We start from the raw sequence: 19,947 nt of genomic DNA on the forward strand, positions 1-19,947 counted from the left end.
GTCTTGACATCCTTGAATTGTATGGAACATAAAAAAGCAGTGTTCATAGTAGTACTAGATGATGTAACTGAGCTTGAAGGGGTTGTGAGCTGTGTGAAAGCTTAGTGGAATTTTTATTGAATAGTAATCACTGAGTCCTTTTGAGCTAGAAATGGTGTTTTTGTGTCATAAGTGGGCATTGCCCCATTTGAGTGGAGAGGGGCTCGGTTTTAATGGTAGTTATGATTGCTCAGGTGTTGATCGTAAATGTGAATGTTCATTCAAAAGACTGTGACGTCACAATGACTTGTGCTTTGTACATCGGGGTGGGGGGGGGGGGTGAATTGAAATTGAGCTGTGTATGAGGAACTTAACTAGTGTACTCTTTGCATAACAGGTTAGCTCTAACCAATTGTCGAGTCCCAGGGATATGAGATGCCCGGAACTTAGGTGTTTCCTGCATTACTGTCAAGACAGTTCATGGCCATGTTTGCATTTGTTGAAAGAATGCGATGCTTTTGGCCTGCCTTGGTGTAAGTTACACTTGAAAGGCAGGCAACCTATTGTCTTTTCCAGTATTAACAGAACTTTTTGTCTGCATCCTCTCTAGTCTTATAACAGTTTTGTGATGGAGGAGGATCAAAATTTCCTTTTAAGGCTTTCTGTTTTTGAAAATATCCACTGAACTCTAGTGTGTCAATAAGAAAGGCACTTGATGTCCAAGTAAAGGTTGATGGATAAAAACTAAACTTTAAGCTCTAAAAGTGGATGTTTATGGTTATGTCTTGGGATGTCCGTAATTATGTTTGAGTAACCTTGGAGTAAAAAATACCAAAAGGAAAACTTGGACACTTCAGCTAAAGGCAATAACTACCTGTTTTCTCAAGGATGGAGACTTAGCAGAAAAAAAAAATACATACTGAAGAATGGGAAAAACATATTTTAGACATTCCCACTTGTAATGTTATCCCAGGTAAAAGCAGATAATCAATGAAGGTCGAACACAACAGGAAGCTCTTGCCTTGAGTTTTAGGTAATAATACACCTGGTAAACTGCCTAAAAAGGGCATTAGCTACCAGAGAAGACTGAAGGAAGCTATTTGCTTGTACTGCTTGAGAATTATCAAGGGTTACAGTATTTGCTAGAGGACTGGAACTCTTGCAAATATCATTAGACTAAAGTAATATTAGTTTGAGATTGGGAGAGCCAGTGCCTGCCAGCTTACGGTATCAGGTCTCTGCCAGAAGATGTGCTTGACCCATCTCTGTCTAGTCTTGTGCAGGCATCTTCCAGAACCTGAGTTTGATATTGCCATTGGATGAAAGCCCTTTCTTTTTTTGGTGATGGAGTTTTCAAGGCACACATGCTTAAAAACCCCTCATATGCTGGGAAGAGTATTATTAATCCATTTGTCAAACCAAAGTTGCTAATGGCAGAAGATCCAGGAGTTGCTAAACAAAGGTTTTTTTTTTTGGATAGCAAGTCTGTGTCTGATACAAGAAACCACAGGCAGCAAAATTGATATTCAGTTATCTATTGAAGCTATCCTTTGACCATTACACGTACAGTATATTGCATGTAAATCAATTCAAGATTTGTGCCTTTTTCCTTTGAAAAAAAACGTGTTTCTGCAGTGTTGCAGATATGCGAGTTATGCATGACCAAAAGTATATTGTATATGAAGAGAAAAATTCCACACAAATTAAGCTTCTAATGCCATATTTGTCATAGTATCATCTCCCATGTTTTAAGACTTCTCAAGAGGAGCAGACTCAAGCAGCTCGTCCTTGCGCTATCACACTGTCTTAAAGACCAGTGTGTATATACAGCACTCAAGATCAGTGCCAAAGCTAGAACTAGGAAGACCAGGCAATTGTTACTATTGACTCGGCAGTTGGACCCATCAGATCCTCCATCCCTAGCTTACAGAGAAGGGAAATTCTGAGCTATTCAGTGACATCTATGAAGCCATGAGTGCAGTTGAGCTTGAGGCCCACAATTTGTGAGCCACCACATTGCCACTAGGATATTGTTTGGTGAACTTTGAAGTGTGAATGAATATGTCGACAAAAGTAAAGAACATCAATATAACATCATGCTGAGTTTTAGTTTAATAATAACCAGATAAATTGTCCTAAACAATTTCTCTACCTAACCTTCACTTCCATCCAGAACAGATTTAAGGTTTAAGCAAAGAAAAAAAATGTTCAGCAGATTTTTAAGATAAATCCATTCCTGGTGATGGACAGATCCTGCCAATATTTGGCAGTCCATCTTGAACTAAAAGACTACACCATATTGGATTTTCCAAGAAGCGATTATGCCCTAGCAGGTTAACTCCCAGTGTATTGGGCATTGGCCTCATTGTTGTGTAGCCTTGGTTGAGTGATAATTCGGCATTTAGCAGTAGTGATCCTGTTTTAAGCGATACTTGACGTAGCCCAAAATCCTGAATATTATAGGACAGACATGTACAAATGGACTAGTTTTGGAAGTGCCAACTCCTTCAGTAGCTTTTTATTGTCTGCTGAAATCTGAGGTGTTTATCTGATGACTGATGTCTAGCACCAAGTGTTTGCGTAATTTCATCTATGGATGTAAACATTTAAAGTAATTGTTTATAAAGAAGATTTTCTTAGTGCGCTTGTGGGGAATATGTAGAATTCTTATTGTACGTTCAATAACTTGACTGTACTTCGTAAGTTCAGTGGATGGCTTCATCAACAAACTCAGGCTTTGGATATAAAGTATTTTTGTTGTACAGTAGTGAGTTTCTTTAATTCATAATACCTTATTATTTATGTCAATGGGAATGAAAATTTCTATTTCCCGAGTAGATAGTGAGTGGGAATCAGATTGTTTGATAAGAGCTAGGCCAACATATTTTAACTTTTATTGGGGAATTCTTATATATATATTGAAATACTTATAAAGATTACTGTCTCTTGAATGATGTTTCCCATGGCGCTCAAAAACTTAATGATTAACATTTATTCTTGATGTTAACCCTGTATATTGCCAGTTACTGTACCAGTGCCTTACAGTAAAAGTGTAATGTTATTAATGTGCTTGATTCAACCTCCTTGCCATGATCAAATTTATTTTTCTATGCAGTAATGAATGTTTGATATTTGTATAATTTATACTATGCACAAAGGTATTAGTTTTTGTACTGATATTAAGCTGTAGATGTTATTTGGCAAGTAATAAATATGCAACACTTGTATCATGCAAGTTAGATACATGGAATCTTGTCTTAAATGTATGTCAAAATTAGGTCCTTTGAATTTTCTCATATAAATATGATTGATTCAGACAGTGGTATTTAGTCTTTTATGTAATGTAAGACTCCCCCCCCCCCCCCAATTATCTGTATAATTCCATATCCTTTGCTGTATATTATGGTGTAGAATTTTCATTAAGTATTCACTCAATGAAGTGTCATTTTTGTGTGACATAATCAAAATGTCTTGATTACTTAATTTTACAATTTAAAAGAATTTACCTATGTTGCAATGGAGGTTTCTTGTAGTCCCTCTAGGTCAGAATGATTGAATTGTCTGCCAGGTAATTTTAAGTCGCAATAAAGCCTTATTCAAACACTACCATATCCTTGAATTAAAAAGAAAATATGAACTTCATTAAAGAGAAACATGAACTTTAGCTACTATCCATGTGTCAGGAAAATCTATTAATTACACTGGTGATATCCAGTGCATTAACATTTACTCTAACATTATCTTCCTTTTGTATTTTGGAACTTTAAATTTCATTGTATGTACCATAGGTAATTACTTAAGAGGATATATATATATATATATATATATATATATATATATATATATATATATATATATATATAGATAGATAGATAGATATATACATACAGTATATACACACAAATGAGACAAGGTTGTGATGTCAGAATAGAGTTATTGAGAGATCAGAGAAAGGACCATGGATGCAGGTGCAAAAGTTTAGGATAAAGATATGAGTTATGAATATTTGGAATGATTGGTGTTTTCAGATAGTACAGTTAAGAAAAACTGCAGACGTTGTGGAGACAGTGCTTGCAAAAGGAGGATGTTTGGCAAGAAAATATGAGTAAAAGCAAGAGGATAAGGATGAACAGAAACCAGGAAGATGGCGTGGTAAATTTTGGTTTGGATGGTGGATGATGATTATTAAAATCATTGATTAACCCATCAAATGAATCTAACTTGATACTCTCAGAGCTGACATGAAAAAATTTTGGAAGGAATGAAATTACAGTAATCTAAATTGGACTATGAAGAAATTATGCAGCTTTTACTAGATTGAAAGATTAAGATGATTTAGAGATCGTAGTCATAAAAAGAAAACCTTTACTTATTAGCTAAATGTTTTTCTTATTCAGTTTATTTTTTGTAATATAATGGATTACTTTTGTTTAATATACTGTAATCTACAGTTAGATTTTAGTCTTTTAGTTAACGGAATCTGATGTTCATTTGAATCGCGTTACCACTGTTAGGAAGTTGCAGGAACAGTCTGACTAGATCTGTTTGCCATTAATGCCTTAGATCTTGTGGAACCAGTTCTGAATTAATAAGTTTATATTATGGTAAACATTGGATTTCTGGGATAAGTTCCTATTACTTTTTAATTTGTTGTCTTTTCTAACTATTGCACACATTGCTCTGATTTTCATTATATATTTGATTGAGACGCCGTTTGCAAAGTATTCACAGTAACTGAGATACAGTCTCAATTTCACTTTATTAGCATTAGTGCTACATTGTTAGATTCTACAATTGCTGCTGTCTCCTTTGCCTCAGTTGCTCTAAAAGAAAAAAATAACCCTTCCCTTCATTGTTATGAACAACTTCATTATCACTCCTAAGTACAGTACTATTAGAGGGGTCGTGAACTAGATCAGCTTAGATATTGGGGTGCATTACCATTTGTAATATTTTTGTGGTGACTGAATAAGTAGTTTAGTAAAGCTGTTCACATGTCTTTAGTATTACAGTATAAATGGTATATTGTTATGAACCATTTGAATAGTTTCCTATAATTAAATTGTAAATAATTCAGTTTCCCAAATCGTGGCTCACATTATTGAAACTATATACAGTACTTACAAAATTTGTTTGGAACATAATCATTTGCTCTGTATATGACATTTGAGTGTGATTTATATAAGATTCTAGATGTATTTCAGTCACCAGGAGTATGTGGATAAGAGGAAACCCAACATAGTCTGTTGAAAAGACCTGTCGGCAGATTAGGTTTTAGTGGTATATTATTGTTTTAGTGGTACACCTAAATTTTCTAATACTTTTTTCTAAAGGTTTTAGGGCTTTAACTTTCTGCTGTATTGTTATATTTGCTACTTTAAACCCAACATGAAAGGTTTGGCAGAGGGGACTTTGTTGAAGAGACTTAAATATTTCAAATCCTTTAATGTCCATTATCAAGTATCGTATGATATTATATGAAGAAAGAATCGATTAGCTTAATTATTTATATCTTTGATGACCGATGGATGTAATATGAGCCCCTAAATTGATTGATTGATTGATTTTTTTTTTTTTTTTTTTTTTTTTTTCTCTCAAATATTTCTTAAAAATTTCTTTATGCTAGAAGTGTTGTAGAGCCTTAGTTGAACTTCATTGCTATGGGTCTGGAATTACTAATCATACCACTTGTTGGCTGTGCATGCGCCAAATGCTATCGTCAGCCATTTTTTCTTCCTTTTTTAAGAGTAGGAAGCATATACTGTATGGATATATTTTGGCTGGATGTACACCTTTGAGAGGTATACAAAATTTATTTGGGACAATAATACAGTACAGTACAATTTTGAAATTCATATCTATTATAAATAAATAGTTTTACATTTTTGTACATGAAAGTAGCTTTATATATATCTGAAAATTTATTATAGATACTGTTCTCTTACAATTTGGGTTTTTTTTTTTCAGTTGAAAAATATGATTTAAAAAGAAAAAAAAAGTCAAAATGGATGCTATAGCTCCTATATGGTCACTTTAAGGATTTAAAGAAAATATTTCTTCCCAGTTTTACTTGCACCTAGAAGCTCGGTCCTTTCAATGAACAACACTTAATTAATTGCGTGGTCATCAATGAGTTGAGAAAACATTAAATACAGTATATTGGTCCATCTTGTTTATTTTAATTGGGTCAGTGGCTCCCCATCTTCCATCATTTATCATTTAAATGATTTAACAAGAACAATAGGTCATAAAATAAAGGGTTGGGAAATTTAACTCCATACACTGAGTCAGGGAGTTCCAATCTTTGAACATTTGTAAATGTTTAACATTTTTGGAGTCCTTCGGAGGGAATTCCCATCCCTAGTGTTCTAACTCCAGTGACCATGGTATTGGATAAAGTTACAATTTGTACTTGTTGGATTTTGTAAGTTAAATTTATTCTGTTTGGAGTCCAAAGTGCAGCCAGATATTATGGCAGTGATTGGTGTTTTACAGCCGTATTAAAATATATGATGTTAATGCTGAATAATTTTTTTAGCATAGCAAATTCCAAAATACTGTGGTGTACAATAAATTGAACCATAATTGATTTTAGATATGGAATACTTTTTATGAAAATGCAGTGGTGAGCAATTTGAATTTATTTTGGTTCCTGAACACATGAATATATTTTAAAAGATAATAGCAAAATGTGTAATGATGAAGGAATATATTTTAACTTTACACCAAAAATAATTATGCAAAAAATATATTTTACAAGACAAAATGAGGTTCACTTGGTTGAAATGTATCCTTGCCAAATGGGATATTCAAGTACTGTAGTGTTTGGATTGGCTTGTGAATTTGGTCACCTGTTACAGAAAATTCATTCATTATTCTGTATAATTTTAGGGACTACACAAGAGTTTTCTTCCCTTGTTGGATCCAGATTGGTTAATGAAAACATTACTTTATTCATCTATTTATAGCTATTACAGTATTGATATATACTGTATATATATTGCATTGTATAATCTTATTGTTAAGTTTTTTCTTTTCCCAGCAGTGAGATGCCTCGCGCAAAGTTAATAGACTCGAAGCCCCGTGGGCGTATGTCTGCCTATGCATTTTTTGTTCAGACATGCCGAGAAGAACATAAGAAAAAACATCCAGAGGAGAATGTAGTCTTCTCAGAGTTTTCCCGCAAATGTGCCGACCGATGGAGGGTGAGATTTTATTTTCGTGTAGTACTGTACTGTAGTTGAGTGAAGAGGAATTTTTTTTTTTTCAGCTTTTTAGTGCAATGCATATACTGTTAGTGCAGTACATTCTAATATTTATCTTTTGGATCAATCTTATCAATTTTTAGTAAAGTATGTTTTGAGATAAATGAAAATTACATTCTAAAGGTTGTTAAAAAGCTGTTAGATTTTCAAGTAATACATCATGATAAATTATGGTTTTGCTTCACAACATAGGAATAGTTCAAAGAGCTTTGTGAATAAATTTGATTGTGTATATCTTGGGTCTTGTTCACAAATAATTGCAAGTAGTTTTTAGATATATTTTCCTAGTCATAACATGAAGGGTGTACAACTAATAAAGAAGTTTATATTTGCACATCTTATAGAAGCTGTAGCGCCTGCGCTTATTCAAGGAGAACACAGTTAAACTTTCAAAAGAAAATAACTTCTTAAATTAGTCCTGGTTTCACAATATTTTTTACTCCAATCCACACAAACTAGAAAGATAAGTTTCTCAAGGCAATTTTTTGAGTAATCTTTGTTTCTACTCTACTTATATACAAACCTTTTATTCTGTAAAATAGTTATGTCTTATGCAGAGCTGGAATGAGATAGTTAATGACAGGTAGTAACTGGGCGTGAGTAGCCCCACCCCATTCCTGTCAAAGTTTTATGTACTCTTGCAACCTATAACAAGGCTAAATTTTTTTTTTTTTTCTTTTTTTTTTTTTTTTTTTTTTTTGCCGTTTGTATGCTGACTTCGTCGGTCATTATGGGTAGAGCCAGTTTATGCCTGAATTGGCTTTCAATCCACATACACTAACATTTGTAGAGAGTATGAGGGTTCACAATAATATGTTGAGTGCAGATTGTGGCAGCCATTTGTCTTAAGGAGGAAAAGGAATCCTAAGGTATCCTTGTCCTTTTCCTTTGCAATGCTAAAGAATCTCGTCTTTTTTTCTCATCCGTAGCGGCTGGACCTTGGTCTGCACCAACAAAGTCAGGAGAACCTAGAGTCGGACTGTTGCCATTTGGAGCTTCCCGCACTCCTTAGTTCTGGCGATAGTTGCGCCAGTAACTAATAGGGCTTGTGTTATTAACCAGTGCTTTGGCACCCCTCAAGAGTCAAGATCTCTGGAGCTTCCATGATAAGACCTTGCTGTGCCCCTAGACCGGGGGAAAGATCAGATTTACAGATCTGAGAATTCTCTCATGTCTGTTTAGCTCAGCCAGATCCTGTCCCTCACACTTTAAAACAGCAGAGGCCTGCGTCCCAGTGTCATCCGCACCGGTACCACTTCTGGTTATCCCGTCAGTGTTTCTCCATTGGAGACACTGAGCAAAAGGCACATCCTTCTCGGCCTCTCGAGCTGGCAGCGATGGAGGTTTCTTCCATGGCTACCATTTAAATATTTTTGTGACTTGACCAGAGGTCAGTTGCCTTGACATGCTTTGTAAAGATGACAGGGTTATCAACCCTGAGTTCTGTAGTAAAGAACATGAGGCTTTTGCTTACTGGTAGGAAGGCAGTAATTTTTTGGGCACACCAGGAAACAAACCAGTGGGCTAACAGGGTTTTGAAGAGGATGGATGCTGTGGTTTCATGATTCTCATAACGAGTAGCAGTAGTCCAGAGGTGTAGCTCATAATACGCAACACTTCGTTGTGGGGTTCCATATCACACTTTCCAAAGATTCACATTGAGGCAGCAATAGCTAAATTGAGGACTGCTTTGCAGGACTGATTCACCGTGCAGTAACCTGCAGTGGTCCCTGGCCCGTCAAAGTTGTCTTTGGGATCGGTGGGGAAGAAGGCCCTCACGATCTTCTTTAGTCCCCAGTTTGGACCTGTTTATGCATAGCCCTTTCAAGGCCCCTAACCTGATCAGTTTATGAAGGGAGAAAGATAGGGACACTTAAGTTTGCATTCCCCCTTTCCTGCTGCCGTTGAATAACTTAGCAGCAATGTGATGCCATGCTTTTTGTAGTGAGTGTCCTCTCCCTCCCATCTTGCAAACAATTAGCGTTTCTTAACTACCGTATATTACTGTGTACAGTAAAGGGTAAAATTTTAAGACCAGCCTTGGATGAAAAAAGTCAGGGTTCACCCATTACAAGAGATAATTTGGGAATTATGAAAATATTTTTCTTCTCAACCTCGATTGTGTTGTTGTTAGGGTATTCTAATTAGATAATGTTCAGTAATAGGATATTAGTTTGGAAGGATTGACTTGAAATCATATAATATACTCATTTTAATTACGGTAAATATTTTTTAAGTGTAAGTAAAATAAGAATATATACCCGTAATTTTATCTTTATTTATTTACTCGAGCTCTGATGTGTTAATCTGTTGGTAGATTAGCCTAATTGTCAGAAACCTACAATTTTCTATGTTTGTACCAGTAGTTATTTTTTTCTAATTGCATAGTAGTTAGGAAGGATTGACTGAAGAGCGCATAATATACTTTGTGTAATCATACACTGTAGTTGTGTTTTAAGTATAATAGAAATAAGATTTTTTTTTTTTAGGACATCAAAAACTTATTTAAGAGAACTAGGAATGTTTATATTATTGTTTCTCAATAATATAAATAAACTAGTCTGTTAGTTTAAACTTTTTTACATCTTTATTACAATACTTCCGTCATCAAAAACTTGTTTCAGAAAACTAGGAATGTTTACATTATTTTTTCTCAATAATATATATAAACTAGTCTGTTAGTTTAAACTTGTTTACATCATTTGTTTTTCCTGTATACCATAGTATTGTAAAATACCGATAACATACAAATTTTGAGGTTTCGTACAACTACCACTACCGCCATGGTATTGGTAGTTATATGAAACCTCAAAATTAGCATGTTATTGGTATTATACAGTACTATGGTATACGGGAAAAACAAATGGTGTAAATAAGTTTAAACAAAGGAAAGAATATTTGATAAACTTGAAAATCACTGTAGTTAGTAGGTTTGCAACAGCTGCTGTGTAGAAATGGTTTGCCATTTAACGGCTCTGGTAATCGGTATACGGTAAGTAGCAAAGTTGCCAAACAACTACTGCTAGTTATTAAAAGATCATTTTACAAAGCAGTTTGGAAGGATTGACTTGAAATCATATAGGCTTATTACAGTTGTATAGTTGTATTTAATGGTAAGTTTATTAAAAAATAAGACTATTTACTTTTATCTTTATTGCAAAAACATGATTTTGTAGTTGCAAAATATTGAGTGAGAATAGGAAGAAGGTTAGGAATGACGATATGTAAACAATGAATGAATAATGTAAACATTATGTTCAAACTCACAAATGGTTTTAATTTTATACTTAAACAGAATGCAGCTCTTTTTATAAACTAAAAACAAATATATAACAGTAACAACAATAAAGATTGTAATGTATGGCAAGATTTATAATAAAATAAAAGTGATGTAATATTAGGCTGGCCTTGAAATTGCCGTTCACCCATTACATGGAGTACATATATAATAAAAATGCCTTTTTCAAAGGGAATTTATGGGGTCGTCCTTTACACAGTAATATATGGTAATCCTCTGTCATCACCTGGCCTTGTTGATGGAGGAGGAAGTGATATTGGTCTTGATGCTCTTCAAAACAGATCTTTAGGCTTCTACAGTCAACTTTACCTGATGGAGAAGTCAACCTCTCTTCCATGAATCTGTAGGTTCAGCAAATCAGGTTCACGATGGAAGCTGTATGGACTGTTCTGACTAACATCAGAGAGGGTAACTTCGTACTTTGTAGTCCCCATCCGTTAATCCTATTTCTTCCTCAATGGAGCAGTGCATTGGTTAAAAGCTTTCAGACTGTTGCTCCCTAGGTGTTCACTTGAGTGTTCACGCTAGTGTCAGCTTAGGCTTACTCGCATGGGATGTCTTGACTTTTGGTTATGAACTTAAATTTTTTTGAGCGTATGGATGGACATCGTAGGTGCAAAAGTATTGTATAAATTTTGTTCAAGACAATACTTCGGGCTCAACTTCACAAAGCTCCTTCCCCATGTGCATCACCACCAGAGATCCGTTCGATGTTGTTTGAAGGATCACTGATTGACCTCCAGGGATCTCCAAATCAATCTTGTTCCAGTGGGACAGGAGCTACAGGCTGATCTTACCGGGTATGCGGACAAAAAAACCTCCCCAGGAGGGTCCCACTTGAATCCTGACTTCTGGACATGCAGCTGTTCTCAGATGTGCCGAAGAAAAAGTAGTGTACATTTGGGCTTGCTGGTTGCATCAGAATATGGTCAGAAGAAAAACTTTTTCACATCATCCTGGAAGTGTAAACAGTGTTTGTAGCACTGCAAGCACTACGTTTGATGAGGCACACAATAGTATTGATAATGAGTGGTTACATTTCCGTAGTAGCTCATGTCAACAAGCTGGGTATCTCGCAGAACCTCCCCAAAAATTTGTTTTTCCTAAGTCAAACCTTTTTTTTAATCAGTGCCATTCATTCAGTGTAAAGTGTAATAGTTGCATTCCTGTATGCTTGCCTGTTTGCCAATATGATAAAAAGATGAAGTTTACTACTCTACTTAATTGTTTTGTGCGGTTACTGTAAAGGTTTAAAGGTCACTCATGAATGACAAAGGCAAGGGACTGTGACAATGCCGTAGAGACTGACCATGCATATGATCAGTGCCCAAGCCCCTTTCCATCCCAGCTAGGACCAGGGAGGGCCAGGTAAATGGCTGCTGATGGCTCAGCAGATAGACCTATGGGCTCTCCCAAACAACCCCCAACCTTAGTTCACAAGAGTGATAAGGTTACAAAATAAACACTAAAAGAAACAATTTAGTTCGAGGAGATCTCAAACTTCAGGCCAGCAGATTGCCTGGCAGTAACTACGTTCTAGTTGAAGGATGCTTGTGATATAGTTAGAAACATACATAAAGATATTAAGTTATGAAAAGGCAGTGTAAATATTGTACTTGAATTAAAAATCTTCAATTTCTCTCCAGACAATGACTGATAAGGAAAAAATTCGCTTCTATGAGATGGCCGAGAAGGATAAAGACAGGTATGAAAATGAAATGAAGGGATACAGAGGTCCCCGAATGCCCCGAGGCAGCCGTAAGCGACGTAATCGTAAGGATCCAAATGCACCCAAGAGAGCTTTGTAAGTAGTATATTATGCTTCTGTCTTCAAGTATCTCACATATTTTAGATTAAGTAAAGTTTAGATAGATACATTGGCATTTGCTTGTTGGGTGATTTCATAACAGTTTCTGTAACATTCTCTTTCTCAATAAAGGTGATGTATGGGTACTCAACTTGATAGAATGATAATTTTGCATATGCTCTTAATAAGAATTAATCTGTTCTCACAATTATTTCTTTATTAAAGGAGATGCCTTATTACCCATTGCCAAATTATTAATAGTAGACCTGATATCCCTTATTTAAAGCTTATTTTCACATAATATACTTATGTTTTGTACTTGCCAAAATAATACAATTGCTGCTGTAAACAAGATAATAGTGCACCAAACACAAACTCCATCATGTTTTTTAATCATTTTCCAATAGTATGTCATGTTTTTTTCTATTTTTCTATAAGTAGCTCATTACTTTCAGCATAGAATTTCAACAGGTGTCTTTCTGTTTCTTTAGGTCATAAAGTACTGTTATTCTGACTCCAGACACTTCATACTTATACCTCTTAAGTTTTTCGACAGTTTAGATTTTTGTTATAAATAAACATAAATGTTTTCTCTTTCTCTACATTACTAGCTATAAGCATATTTTAAGGCATTATCAACATTTTGAATATCATGTTTGACGAAAAGGGGAATTATAAGTAATGGTTTCAAGTAATTTTTTCTTTACTGTACAGTATTCAAAAGATAAATTTTGTAAATTTTGAAAAAATTGTGCTAGTACAGTAATCTCTCCTGTATCCCCATTGATAGCTCCAAAAGAGAGTGTGGATAGCAACAATTGATTTAGGGTAGGTTATCCCAAAATTGTGGCCAGTGTTCAACCTATGTGTATGCAAACATTCTCTGAAGTTAATACTAACTCATCAACTCAGAGAAATTGTAATTTATTGCTATTTGTATCGAGAAATTGCTTGTTTGTATTTGCTCTTCCCTATTCAAATAGAGTAAAAACAAGTAATGATTCTCACTCAAGAGTGTGTAGATAGGAGATAAGTGAATACATCATCATCATCATCTCCTCTTATGCATATTGATGCAAAGGTGCTTTGTTAGATTTTGCCAGTCATCTCTATCTTGAGCTTTTAATTCAATACTTATCCACTCATCATCTCCCACTTCCCGCTTCATAGTTCTCAGCCATATAGGCTTGGGTCTTCCAACTCTTTTAGTGCCTTGTGGAGCCCAGCTGAACGGGATTAATGTAAATTAAATACTCAAGGGATTACTGTAAATTGGTTTGGGCAGTTCCTGATATGTCTCTTAGAAGGCGATTTGTTGTGAATATTGCTTTGAGAATTTAAGGACTTATGCATGTTTATTTCTGACTTATGCAAGGTGATTAGTTTTAGCTGCAAAATATTATTTGTGTCCACTAATGATACTGGTGTATGGAGGTAATATTTCATTTTACCCTTTTCACAGGTCAGCCTTTTTCTGGTTTTGCAATGATGAAAGACCTAAAGTGCGAGCTGCCAACCCTGACATGGGAGTTGGTGAAATAGCCAAGCAGTTGGGAGCAGCTTGGGGCAATACTGCATCAGAAGTAAAGAGCAAATATGAGTCCATGGCAGAGTATGATAAAGCAAGATATGAAAGGGTAAGTAGATAGTTATTTAATTTAATAATTTGTAATCTGCAGTAATACTATACTGTTTATCTTATTCTAATCCAAGAATAATATCTATTGTCTGGAATCAAAATTTTTAAATATGCATTCTGAAAAAGTCAATACCTGGTGGAGGGCAGGTAAACAAACCATTGTAGTATTTTCCTTGTAATAACAGTTGCTAGGTAGTAGGTTGGCCAGGGCACCAGCCATCCACTGAGATACTACTGTTAGAGAGTTATGGGGTCCTTTGACTGGCCAGACTACTTTATTGGATCCTTCTCTCTGGTTGTAGTTCATTTTCCCTTTGCCTACACAAACACCGAATAGTCTGGCCTATTCTTTACATATTCTCCTTTGTCCTCATACACCTGACAACACTTAGATTACCAAACAATTCTTCTTCGCCCAAGGGGCTAACTACTACGCTGTAATTCAGTAGCCAATTTCCTCTTGGTAAGGGTAGAAGAGACTCCTTAGTTATGGTAAGCAGCTCTTCTAGGAGGACACTGCAAAATCAAACCATTGTTCTCTAGTCTTGGGTAGTGCCATAGCCTTTGTACCATGGTCTTCCACTGTCTTGGGTTAGAGTTCTCTTGTTTGAGGGTACACTCGGGCACACTATTCTATCTTATTCTCTTTCTCTTGTTTTGTTGAAGTTTTTATAGTTTATATAAGAAATATTTGATCTAATTTTATTACTGTTCTTAAAATATTTTATTATTTTTCTTTGTAAACTTACCCCATTGGGCTATTTTCCCTGTTGGAGCCCCTGGGCTTATAGCATCCTGCTTTTCCAACTAGGGTTGTAGCTTAGCAAGTAATAATAATACAGTAATAATGAAATGTTGACAGATGAATAGAACCTAAACCATATTGAATCAAGTTTAGGGATGGGGTATTTATAAATTTCCAGTTAATGTGTATTCACACAAGTAATTTGTCATTCATTTTTATGTTTTATTACTTGATATATTTTTAATGTTAACAGTTGCTTGACTTACAACATAAACAATTTGGATTACAGGAAATGAAAGCTTTCAAAGAAGGAAACTTTTCAGCAAAGAAGCAGAAGACTGTGGATACCCCAGAGGAAGATGATGATGAGGAAAGTGAAAGTGAAGAGGAGGAGGAAGAAGAAGAGGTTGAATGAGTATTGTACACATTATAGGTCAGCCAGAAGTATTATAGGAGGTTTCTTTTTTTTATTTATTTACTCATATAAGCTTTGATTTCGTAGAACTGGTCTTTGTATGACCTGTGTTGTTTTGGACTCCTTTGAGTGCTTGAAGACAGCACTGGTATAAATTTGTTTATTTGGTTATCCATGATCTGTAAAATTTTTCATATATTTTAATGGGAAAGCCAAAGAAAATCTTTATTGAGAAAAAATAAATTTTTTGTTTGTATTTATTAGATCTTGAGTGATTTAACTTATTTTAGAATTAGAGTTATGAAGGTGTTCATTAGCGAACAAATGAATGTACATAAGTATTTTGTAAGGCAGCCAAGGTCTGACAAAGGTTTCTTTAGATGTCTTAGGATTCCTTATCATGAGAGACCAGCTGTTATGATGACAGATGTACTTCACTTCATAGATATTTGTACATTATGTCTTATGAAGGCCCTCAAATAATGAAGCCAATTCATTTACACTATATTTAAAGTAAAACCCTATGTGTATGAATATTTTACATTCATTGAGGTTAATTAAAACCTTAAAGGGAGGTTTGTGGTACAGGTCACAAGTTTTTATGGAGCATAACAAGTGTCTTAAATTTTTTTATAAATTTCTTGATAAGAGTCCTTTTACATTGTTCCAAAGGCTCGTGTCTGTATTGCTCTCTAGGCCTGAGTGAGATGAATTGAGCTTTATGAGATATAATCTTCTTACACCACAGCATTTTTTTGCTGTGACCTTTTGTATGAAGACTATGAATAAAAAATTAAATTTGTAAAATGCATTTTATTAGTCCATTGCTGTTCAGAATAAGTTTAAGATTGTTCCTACACAAATACAAACTTATCTTCCTTTAATTTGAGAATTGAATCAAGTGCAGCTATAACTCTGCAGTTATAAACTTATTACCAGGTGTCGTCAATAACCGGTAGTTACCGGCCAGCTCTGCCTTCAGCTGGTACACTGAACAGCCACTTTGGTTCTTGTTGCCAAATAACACATGTGCTGTCGGTGTCTCTTCAAACTTGACTTTAAAATTTTCTTTCTGTATCTGGGACACTTGTTCCCGTTGACGATGCTGTTATGTCTTTGGACTTAATCCCTTGAAGTGAAATAAACTTCGTCTTATAACATTGTCATTGGATCTGTACTCAAGCAGCAGACTGATATTCTGTCCTAGAATCATATTCCCTTATTGTACATGGGGTAGATAATGAAGATGCATTCGAGCACACCTTCAGCACAGTCCAATGACTGCTGCTGAACGCAGGGAAACAGCAGACTGATATTCTGTCCTAGAGTCATATTCCCTGATTGTACATGGGATAGATAATGAAGATGCATTCGAGCACAATGACTGCTGCTGAACATTCCAGCGCAATCAATTGGGCTTTGGCATTAAGTCCTCACCTACAGAGACATAGGCAATTGAGATCTTAAGGATGCATCTCTTATGTCAAAAATTACAGATTGTCACCAATCAAGTTTGTCCTTTGAGAGTACAGAACTATCATTGGGACATATTTCATCTAAGCAACTAACTTTAGATCCAAAGGTTCCTGAAAGTGTCCCACTCATATGTGATAGGACCTTTGTTCCCCCCATTTTGAAGGGATCCAAAAGAATGGAGAGCAGACTCCAAAGAGACGGCTAAGAAATTGGCTGACTCCCCTAGGCCTTATTGTAGGAGAAAGCTTGACAATCCTTTTCCTTCTCCTCCTCCTGCTGCTGCTCCTGGATTTTTTATATATTTTTTTTTGGGGGGGGGGAATTTTTAGTTTTTATTTTTTGTTTTTATACTTATGGATTTTCAGCTTCTTTTTTTTTTTTTTAGTTTATATATTTTTTGGATCTTATAGTTGGTATATTTTTTGGATTCTCTAGTTTTATGTATTTTTTTCTAATTTCTATCTATCTCTGGGGAATCTTCTTCAGTCTTCAGGGAGCACAGTATTGTAAATGAATGTCAGACTTGTCTTTTCTGCATTTATCCTCTTGACAAAAATACAGTACAAGTAAATCATCAAGGAACAGACGGTTCGAACACCGGAAATTACCGATTTATAAAATTCAATGGTCATTACCAATACCAGTTCATCATTACCAATTGAAAGCTTCCTGTTATTCATGAAGAAGGTTTTTTAACTACCTGATTTTTAACATGGTAGTTAATACTCGAGCATTGTTACAAATGTTTGTGCTTTTCTTCCCGAGCTTCACTGCAATTTCTTTAGCATTTGTCACAAAGTTTTGAAGTGTGAGGATCAACATCTGGGTTGAAAGCACATTTTAAGTATAATGCATGCTATTAATTTTGAAAGTTTAGCTAGTATTTCTTTTAATAAGAACAAATTAACTTTAATGCAGTTTTTGCCAAAGAAATCCACAGAGGAAGCTATTGCAGAAATGGTTTTAGTTATCAAAAAATGGCTTTAAGTGAATTTATTCAAAGTAATTTGGCTACAAAAGTTTAGGATAAGAAGCCTCCAACTACCGTACAGGAAATGTATCAAGTTAGTTTTGAAATATTTTGAAGCCAAGTAAGTTGAGCTAGGTGAATACTTTTCTCATCAAATTAAAGCAGAAATACTTTTACTCGATTTCAGTGGATGAGTATACAAATCAAAATTGTCGATTCTTGAATATCAATGTCCATGAGGCAAAAAAACATTGATCCCTTTGATTTAGTGCACATTCAAGGCTTAATGCCGGTCGAAATTAATATCGTAGGAAGAAATCAAATGCTTTCATTCTTTCTCCGCAATCTATACATACGTACATAATGGATAACAATAAACTGGTACAAATATATCGTTCGGTAATTTACTAGTAATGATATCTGTAATGTTTGATCCCTAATACTAGAGCAAGTCGACTTCTTCCCTATGCTGAATCCATTTGTAGAATATCTCCTAGGTATCCAGAATAGATTAATGCTGCTGCTGCCTCTCCTCCTGTTGCTGTTTCTGCTATGGCTCCTCTTCCTACATTTTTAGTTTCTAATTTTTTTTTAGATTTGTTAGTTTGTTTTCTTTTGGGATTTTTTGTTTTAAAGTGCTAATTGCATTTCATGATTTACCTGGTAAGACATCGGTCTCATGCCAGCGAGTTTTACCCAACCTCCCGACCCACCAAGTGACACAACTGATCGCTTTTAGGTTCCAACTTCTTTTAGAACCTCATGGGCATGATTGGTAGCGACCTTGTCTTTCACTTGAAGAGACTAGGGTTTGATCCCAGTAGGAGATAGAAATTTGTTTCTATTTGAGCCCGATATTGTTTTGATTTTCATCCATATTGACTCATTAGGGGTAATTCGAATTAAAAGCGATCAGTTGTGTCACTTGGTAGGTCGGGAAGTCGGATAAAACTCACTGGCATGAGACTGATGTCTCACCAGGTAAATCCTGAAATGCAATGAGCACTTAGGTTCCGACTTCTTTGAGAATTTCCGGTGGCATTATAAGTAGCAACCTTGTCTTTCACTTGAAGAGGCTAGGGTTTGATCCCAGTATGAGATATATCTATATGTGAGTCTTATTTTCTAGACATTTTTTGTCCAGGCAATGTTTTCAAATCTAAAAATAAGACAATAAAAAATACATATTTACATGTACATATCTAAAGAACAAGAACAACCATTAGCAATTAAACAAAATCGACAATATATTAAGGGTAATTCAAACTAAGAAAAGAGGAACTGAACTTTCATTTCTTTATCACTGGTTAATGAAAATGTATTTCAAGAGACTGTGCTATTCTCATCAGGGTATTTTCTTTATAGGATACTACAGTATTTCTGTACCTTAAAATCTAAAATCCAAAACCGACCTGCAGGTGAAAGTATGATCCATAATTGACTGGGTTGGCTTGGCCAATAAGCTAATAGTTTGAGTAGACCTCCTGGGGTGTTTTTCACATCTGGTTTATAGGCACCACGGTCTAGGTATATACTTAAACCGTGGTAGACACCTCAAGGAGCATCCCACGTAGGTTGCACTGCAGGTATAGTTGGCTTCACTAATTCCGGTACACTTCACAGGAAACTAAGAAGACATCTGACAGCTCATTGTAGCAGGTAATGTTATGTTTAGCAGAAGTAAAACTGTTGGCAAGGCTGCATATAAAAGTCACTGAGCTTGTAAACACTGATCAAAGGCATTTTTATTAATTTTACAAATGCTGTTAAGCAAATATTTTTCTATTCAGCCCTTTGTAAAGTCAATGAAAATATGATCATATGTTTACAAGCTCAGCAACTTGGTTTTGCAGGCAGCATTACCAAAAGTTTGTCTTTTGTTAAACATAAGAGTTACCTGTTATAGAGAACAACTGCCAGATGTAACCCTAGCTTCCCATGAAATGTACCGAATTAATGAAGCCAACTGTACAATAGAAGTAATAAAATAAAATCTGGACAAAATATGTAGATTGTATGGGGAGAGTCTGCAGAAGAGGACAATCCTGCAAGTTCAGCCATTAATAGCTTAAGAAAGAAAGAAAAACGATGTTAATATATGGAGGAAACAAAGAACTTGTACTTAAAGTAAGGAGGAAAAACCTGGAACCAAGAACACAACCATCAAGGAGATGAAAGTATGGAATAACAGATTATTTTTTTTATCACAGAATGGAGGAAATGAGAAGAATAATTCAATAAATAGGAAAAAAAATCTTGCAGTCCAAGTCAAAACCACTTCACATGGGTGGAAAGAGTAATAGAAAACCCTAATACTGTACAGGCAAAGGGATGGGATATCTCATACTGCAGG

The 19,947-nt window shown here is 35.2% G+C and overlaps 1 protein-coding gene across 2 annotated transcripts in view; it reads left to right on the top strand.

The window, feature by feature from the left end:
* LOC137649331 (uncharacterized) overlaps nt 1-15,955 on the top strand; it is a 32,172-nt gene extending 16,217 nt beyond the window's left edge. Inside the window, exons 2-5 of one of the 2 annotated variants that reach the window (XM_068382316.1) lie at nt 7,022-7,184; nt 12,189-12,346; nt 13,812-13,986; nt 15,023-15,955. In XM_068382316.1, the coding sequence (XP_068238417.1) occupies nt 7,022-7,184; nt 12,189-12,346; nt 13,812-13,986; nt 15,023-15,148 (622 nt within the window). In that variant the 3' untranslated portion in view covers nt 15,149-15,955. The remainder of the gene's footprint in view (nt 1-7,021; nt 7,185-12,188; nt 12,347-13,811; nt 13,987-15,022) is intronic. The other variant, XM_068382322.1, reaches the window with a different exon arrangement.
* Nucleotides 15,956-19,947: the final 3,992 nt, after the last annotated feature.

The sequence above is a fragment of the Palaemon carinicauda genome, chromosome 1 (genome assembly GCF_036898095.1).
Source record: "Palaemon carinicauda isolate YSFRI2023 chromosome 1, ASM3689809v2, whole genome shotgun sequence".
NCBI classification, from domain to species: domain Eukaryota; kingdom Metazoa; phylum Arthropoda; class Malacostraca; order Decapoda; family Palaemonidae; genus Palaemon; species Palaemon carinicauda.